At 30.9% G+C, this 8,120-nt stretch overlaps 1 protein-coding gene across 1 annotated transcript; it reads right to left on the bottom strand.

The window, feature by feature from the left end:
* Nucleotides 1-1,113: 1,113 nt before the first annotated feature.
* LOC143057444 (RNA-binding protein FXR1-like) lies at nt 1,114-5,010 on the bottom strand. Its single transcript, XM_076230751.1, has 5 exons — nt 4,954-5,010; nt 3,324-3,376; nt 2,998-3,094; nt 1,388-1,536; nt 1,114-1,141 (listed from the first exon to the last, which is right to left on the bottom strand). Exons 1-5 carry the CDS (start codon nt 5,008-5,010, stop codon nt 1,114-1,116), a joined length of 384 nt encoding a protein of 127 aa, XP_076086866.1.
* Nucleotides 5,011-8,120: the final 3,110 nt, after the last annotated feature.

The raw sequence follows: 8,120 nt of genomic DNA, 5'->3' as shown, positions 1-8,120 counted from the left end.
AACTTGGGTAATTTTATTTTTTAGTTAAATGGCAGAAAAAAATGCATTTAAGTGTAAATTATTACTTCTATTAAAGATAAATTTATTATTAAAGTTGAAGATTTCATCCATACAATACAGTGTGTAATTATAATTTTATATTTACAATGCAACCGTTTTTAAAATGTGTGCAGCAGATGTGTTGAGGAAGTTGAAAATACAAGTTTATAAAAAAATCATTTATCGATAAATAATTAAATGTCATCTGGCAAATATAAACATGTATAATGAAAAGAGAAAAGAAAACATACCTTGTTTTCTATCAAAACAGACAGGCAGAGCATTATTTGAACATTTCTTGTTCAAAAGGTTATATATAGGTTGCAGGAAGGGATGTCACCATACCAAATTATACAATTTCTTACTTCAAGTCAACTGATCTTTGCTATTACACATAATTGTAATAACAATTTAGGGAATTAATGAATCAAATCTTCAAATAAACTTACATGGCTTTGAGATTTTTTGGTACTTTCACAACAAGCTTTCTAAAAAAATCACTAAAAAAGAAATAAAACCACAAAATAGTTGTTTAGTCACAAGAAAACCTATAAACCGTGGATCATAATGTAATACAATTCTTTTTACAATTTTTTTAACTTAGGAAAATGATAATGAAATAGAAAGGCCTATTTCTAAGATGCTGCAAGAAAATACAAATAATTTCCTCCTGATTTTGGCTGTTTTAAGGAGGAACTTTGTGGTCAGCAAATAGTAAAAATATATCATCAGGACTTAAAAGAGCTACAGTTCTGCAGCTAAATTGTTGTCTGTCCTTAGACTAGTGACAGTCATTACAGTATTTTCACAAACTGGAGCAATAGCTTTATATATCCATCTTGGTGCTTAATCCAATGCTACAATTGTCGCAAAACCGTGCTATTTCAAAATTATGTTGCTATTGGGAAATGCTAGGATAAACACTGAATGATCGTATTTTTCTGATTCTTGCTCAAGTGATCCAAAGCAAATACAATCAGAAAATAAAAGAAAGAGATTCTAGAATTTGTTTTCCTCTTAAATATTTTTTTTTTGATTTTACTGCTTGTAAGTTTTAAAAACTGTTATGTTTTCCTAAACTACTGGAATGAAATGAAAAATACTGTAGAATCAAGTAATTTTCTTGGCATAAATTCTCATTTTATGAAACCTCAATATTTTTCAATACAATTCTTTCATATTTGTTTACATGATTATAGTCTTAATCTGCCAGCCTTCATTCTTTACATATTACGATAGGCGTTTTCTTCATCCTTTTTTCTAACTATTGTTGGTTGTGTTTGCAAGATATTTTTTCATTATGCATTGGTAAATACTGAGGTAGAAATATGTGTGCTCTAGAACATACCCATGGTTTATTTGGCGAATGTTGCCCTTCTTCACTAAATCCATGCCATCTCTGTCTATATATTCTATATAACAGTTATCTCCCTTTAGAACTTGAATCTTAGCTTTCCACCATCCTTCAATCTGATCTTCATCAGCCTTTGAATTAACCTATGATAAATACAATAAATAAAATTGAGAATGGAAATAAGAAGTATGTCAAAGAAACAACAACCCGACCAAAGAGCAGAAAACCTCTCTAAATCTTAAACGAGGTAAACCAGAGAACTGCCTTTAAAAATTTACTAGATTAATTTAATGCATACTATTTATTTATTTTAAACTTGTAGTGAGAATGCACCTGCATTATCTGTGAAAATAAGTTATGTGTTGCATAGAGTTGTTCATATACAAATGATCTTTATCATTTCTGTTTAATTGCTATATGTAATGTTCGGGTGTATTTAAATTGGACGAATAAACATAGAATTTCTGTATTGCAATGAACAAGATCTTTAAGCAACTTTTAAAGAATTTAAACCAAAGAGCAAATATAAAATTAAAAGCATGTGGTATGTAATCCATTGAGACAACTCCCCACCAGAGACCAAATTAGTAAACAAAGAAATATAAGCCTGTCTGAAATCAGGAACTTTTCCTTGGTTATTGTTTGTTAACATGATTAAGTTGGCTCTAGCCTATTCGAAGTTTCTATCAGCAATGCCATATTTTTTGTTATTTTAATCTTTACACAGAGTGAATCAATTTGGTCGAAAAAATTGGGGTCCCGGACCGTTTAAGCTCAAAATTTTACTTTTAAGGTTCATCATAACAAATGGACAAATATGGCTGTATTTTCACCTAAAAAACTACTATGTGTACAGGTTTACCTGTGCTGTTTGGAAAGTTTAAGGCCTAGCATCCACTAGATATATAAAAGTTAAATCCGTTTTGTGTTTAAGAAAGATAAAATCTTTTTTGGTTTTGGATGGGCATTGTTTTTCCTTTATGCAGAAGGTGTACAAATAAACAAACACCTGAATTACTTTGATACTGTCCACTCACTGAATCAGATAAACTCTTTAACTCGCCTGTAGTTGTGAAGATACCTCTTGTCAATTAAGGACAATCAAAACAATGCAAACCGGTTTTTTACCTGAGGGAACACTAAAAGTTGTACCACAACTTAGTTAATTTTCACACCTTATGCATGAAGGAAAAAAATGCCCATCAAAATCCAAGAGAGATTTTATCTTTCTGAAACACAAAATGAATTTATATTAACATTAATATATCTAGTGAATGCCAAACATTAAAACTTTTCCAACTTCACAGGTAAGTCTGTACTCAGAGTATTTTTTGGCATGTAAATACTGCCATATTTGTCCGTTTGTTATGATGAACCTTAAACAGGTATGTAAAAGGGACTATTTTTCAATGAAATGATAGGACAAAAATAGAGGTGTTGACATATTTCTATCAAAAAATCGGTCTGTGACACATGACCCAAAACTTTAATATACAAAGATGCAATATAGCTTCAAAGAATAAGCGGCAAGTATGACGCTTAACTGGTACCTCTTATAACTTTTTACCCTCATTTATGTCTTTTTTAACACCATTTACACAAACCTGAATTATGTCCCCTTGTTTGAAATCAAAACTCTCTTCATCATGATGTGGAAGCAGTCTTACTTTTTCAAATGTTACACTGGTTTCTGGCCTCAAACTAAAAAATAGAATTAATGATCAATGAATGATGAATAAAAACAAGGTGATTGTGTTATAAGTCGCTCTTGCTTGTCTTTGATTATTGGTGATTCATGTTGATCACTATCAATTAATTATCTCCACTGTTTTTTTACAGATCAATGAACCAGATATAAAGTTTTGTTCTTTTCCATTACCATTCATTTCAAAATCTCTTTCAGATTTATGTATTCATGTTACTAACTTACTTATCTTTGAAAACAACAAGAATTCCAGATTCTGTAATTTCTTTTATTGAAGCCTGCAATAGATGTGATACTTTATTGCATGATTATGTAAATGTTGTTCAGGGGCAATACTTATATCGTTCATGTTTACCGATATATATTTGAAGATGTATATGTTTAAATTATCTCCTCCTTTGCTTAACACATTATTTTGGAGTCTTTGTAATATATCTTTAATTCATGGATAAAATCATTGCACAATAATTTGTCAATTCTTTTTTTTTAGTTTTCTTACCTTTAATATGCAGGATTTAAGATATATAAGTACTGTTAACCAACTTATTTTCTCACTACCGTTAAATCTATTTTTATGTTTATTCTTTATCGGTAGAATAGCTTTGCAGCTATTAATTTTTGCGATTCTTGCTCCTATTTCCTTGATGTACATTACAATATTAAAGCATGATAAGTGAATATTTATTTTCTATATGTTTGCTACAATTAAGATTTATATATACAGTAAGGTCACAATATTTTTCTACTAGAGAAAGTTTTGAAAATGAATTTTACACCTAAAAAAGTTGCTTAACAGTAGTAAGTATTTGTTGCTTCCTTCTTCTTGTTTTTAAACTTAAGAAAGTTATACACAGGGGGATATATCATATTCATGTAAAGAAGAACATTAAAAAGTCATTTCAAAAGTTAATATACTGTTTGATCATTTAGCAAAGAGAAAATTGATTACCAGCTTACAAAGGGAAAGAGACATGGCTCAACGGAGTTCACTCCTTTAACCAGTAATATATACATATATATATATATATATATATATATATATATATATATATATATATATATATATATATATATATATATCAATAATGGACTTTTGACGAGGTCAATAAGTTTTATATAGACCTGTTCAGATTATATAGACCGAAGACGAAGTACGAGGGTCAATATACATGTAATATGACAGCTAGATCCATATATAACATATTGATTAAGTAAAAATCCTAAATTTCTATATTACATATTTAATGTAACGTGTTAGGAATATGACGTTCAATGTTCTTTCTGTGTATTTTTTAATTGTATTTCGCCAGAATTTTAACATGTTATTGAAAATATCATATTTTTTTTTAATTTTTAAATCAATAGCTTGTTGCAAAAGCATTCTTGTATTCTTATCATCTGCATTTAACATAAAATTCTTGAAATCTCCTGATGAACTAGCAAATTTTCTTTTCTGATGTCACGCTTCCTTTGTGGTTGTTATGTGTTACGTTATCAATCTAAATTTAGTAACATTTTCATATTGACCCCCAATATACGTATACATAGAAACATAGCTTCAATATATATACGTATAAATAGAAACAAGACGTCAGATACCTAGAATAAACTTTGAAACACATTACTGATCCTCATATCCAATGAAAACCGTTGAACATTTGAATGCAACATATAGTTATCTTCATCAATTCTTTTAATGCATTAACGTCAAACAGCATTATAGAAATAATCTGTGTTATTGATTGTACTTAGAAGCTGAGTATATGCTGGGTACCCTAATGTTTGCATCAACCATTGCTATAAATATATTTAAGAGAGTCGTTGATCCTTGATCCAATGATATACTACGACTCACCTGATAACATGCACCATTTGGCAAATAAACCTCTACTTCTGTATTTCTCCAATCCATGCTTTTAAAATGTACTTTTTATCTGAACATAGCTTCCATGTCATGCCGTCGTCTGCTTAAATATTTAAGACAAATCTAAATGTATTTGTAACCTATAAATTCAAAAAAATGATGCATAAAATCTTTCTGAAAGTCACTGACTTGAACATGTTGAATTTAATTTGGCATTTATACTTTAATTTGCTTTTTCAGCATTTTTCCATTACCATAAAATATTTGCGAAAAATATAACTGAGTTCGAAATTGTGAGCCATAAACACGATAAAAGTATGTCTCTTTTGAAATAGTGTCCTACTGGACACTTTTTCACAGAAAAGTATGTTTAAATGTGTCCGATGCAGTGAAAAAGTGTACTTACAATAGAACATAATTTCATTTAAGAATTGAATGCTTCTTTTTGTAATTTTATTCGGGTGTAAAACTGCTGATCGAAGCACTCTTTGAATGAAGCGCAGAAGCGGTTCATTCTAGCGTAACTAGTAAATGAGCGCACAATCAACACTTTTACAACTTGACTTCTGTTACCTGTAACCCATGGCCAGTATTCTGACATACAGTATGTTATATTTATTCTTATAGGTGATTAACTTATAAATTAAGTTCCTTACAGAATAAAGCCTGACAGTGGAGGATCGAGAACTTTTTATAAGGGGAGGGGGGGGGCACTGACTGTTTTAAGAGGGGGCCCGCTTATACGGTGATTTCAGTGATCTCCTATATCAACCAATTTTTTCCCACAAAAAGGTGGGAGCCCCCCTCTAGTTCTTTATTTCAGCCAATTTTAAGAGTAAAGGATATTTGTTCCAAAAGGAACAGGATTTATACCATGCTTTTTAACGTTTTCAATTTTCTGTTCTAGATAGGAGAAACAAACATATGTGTAGCCCATCCCCCTTTTTGTGTCATAAGTCATAAATCATAAAGCTTTATTTAGAGTCGGTATAAACATTGCAATTACAAACATGAGCTTTGAAGAGCTTTTAAAACCGACAAGTAAAACAAAACATACATATCAAGTCATTCACACAAAATTAAACATAAATTATGAGATAAAAACACGATAAAATTGTTTGCACATAAAAGGCACATTAAAAGCACATGAAGTAAAGAAAGTCCCTGCATAAAGTTACTAAAATTAGCACAAAGCAGCAGAAGCACTATAGTTGTGAACCAACCTCAACCACTGTAAGTTTCTGTAATTATTAAATGTCGTTGAGAATAGACTACTTTGGAGAAGATCATTGTTATCTAACAGTCAAGTGTTTATCACAGTGTTATTTATCTTATATCAACCTTTGTGACTCTACTTTCATTTCTGTTTCCAATGGGCTTGTTTATTTATCATCTTAAATCTGAAGTACACCACACGTTGATAGTACTCATCAAAAGTAAACAATGATATGATGATCATTAAACGGTTCAATATTGCATTATCATATTTCTATAGCTATTGATTTTTCTTCAAATATTTAAGATAGTACAATAAACCAACTATTATATAATTTTGAACAATATTCAAATAAAAATGGAAACCAGCGTACTTTTTTTACCGTTTAGTTCTGCCATATTTTTTTGGAAATCAGATGTTAGAAAATGTTCACGAAAGTTTTATGAACACATGATGAACAAATGCAACCTAATATTTATGTCACTTTTAAACATGTCATCCAATGAATAAGATATGTCAAGAAATGTTACTCTTATAATTCTCAAACTGGTAAGTTAAAAATGAAACCACATTTCTAAACAGACAAAACGATATTTACTTCTATATATAAGAATCAAAGTTTATAGTCAATATAAACAATTTTATATGTCACTGAGTATTCTAAATAATTATAGCAACTAATTGACTTTTGATTTCTTGATTGGATAATCAGGGGCAGATCCAGTCATTTTCCAAAGAGTGTGTTCCCAACCCGGGACAAAAGGGAAAAAAAGGGGGGTGTTCCAACCTTTATATCTTTATTCAAATGCATTGAACTTCCACAAATATAGGGTTTCCAACCTCCGGAACCTCCCCCTGGATCCACCACTAAAAATACCTCAGCCAGGACTCTATGTGTTCTGAGAGTCATACTCATATTTGAGAGTTTGTCATGTGATATGATAGTCCAAATAAGTATGACGTGTGGCAAGGCTATTTTAGTTTTTTGTCTGGGACACCTTCCTACATCATTACCTGAAGCCATTTTTAACGTCTGGACTTTGAGAGCAAATTACCATGTCAATTTCCAGCAGAACCGGAAAATATAATATATATCTCGCAGTTGATACAATATTCCAGAGCTTGCATATTCTATCCTTATTTCCTTTTGTAAGTGGTGATTTAGATTTCCTCATTCGGAAATAATACAAACGCTACAGCGAGTTGGTCGACTGTTAAGGAAGATCTCTTTCATAGATCAATATGTTGTAACCACATTCTCGTTTTCTTTCCCCTAATGTGACCTACCAAATGAGCACCTGCGATCATCCTTGTTTTTGTTTCGATTCATGTTGCTCAGATTTTGGAGATTTCTATGTTGTGTTTTGTGTAATGTTTCGTTATTGTCGTCCTACGTCAGTTTGTTTTGACGTTCCAGTTTGAATGTCCCTTTTATCTCTTTCCAAATAGATATATGTACATATATGTTTACAGTGTTTGTTTAAACCATCTAGATACCCTTCAGGATTCTCTCCAATTATGAAGCAAAGTGAGGTGTACATATTCCTATTTAGATATTTTACAAACATTTTAAAAAGTTTGAAGGCTTATGGTTGAAAACTGTACATGAGGGGTGAAAGATATCACAGGGACAGTCAAACTCATAAATCGAAAATAAACTGACAACGCAATGTTTAAAAAAGAAAAAGACAAACAAATAATAGCACACAAGAAACAACTTAGAAAACTACAGACTAAGCAACACAAACCCCATCTATAACTTGGGGTATTATCAGGTGCTCCGGAAGGGAAAGCAGATGAATACAAAAACAAGTATCTTCTTTCCTCTGCTGGTCAATAGACTTTTTTAATACTCATTGGTGCAAGTCTTTTTTTTTTTATTATACTGCCAATTGGATATGCATGTCATGCCACCTGGTCTATAAAACGGAAGAAATTATCA

The sequence above is a fragment of the Mytilus galloprovincialis genome, chromosome 13 (assembly GCF_965363235.1).
Source record: "Mytilus galloprovincialis chromosome 13, xbMytGall1.hap1.1, whole genome shotgun sequence".
Classification (NCBI taxonomy): Eukaryota; Metazoa; Mollusca; class Bivalvia; order Mytilida; family Mytilidae; genus Mytilus; species Mytilus galloprovincialis.
The sequence above is the reverse complement of the archived record's forward strand: the minus strand, read 5'-3'. Positions and strand labels throughout refer to the sequence as shown.

What these genes read in the sequence shown, in the direction of transcription:
- LOC143057444 (XM_076230751.1), bottom strand. Translation starts at nt 5,010, where the DNA reads ATGGATTGGAGAAATACAGAAGTAGAGGTTTATTTGCCAAATGGTGCA. An exon ending in CAAATGGTGCATGTTATCAG is followed by an intron (nt 3,377 to 4,953) that starts GTGAGTCGTAGT and finishes CATCTATTGCAG; the next exon opens with GCTTCAATAAAAGAAATTAC. An exon ending in AACAAGGGGACATAATTCAG is followed by an intron (nt 1,537 to 2,997) that starts GTTTGTGTAAAT and finishes TATTTATCATAG; the next exon opens with GTTAATTCAAAGGCTGATGA.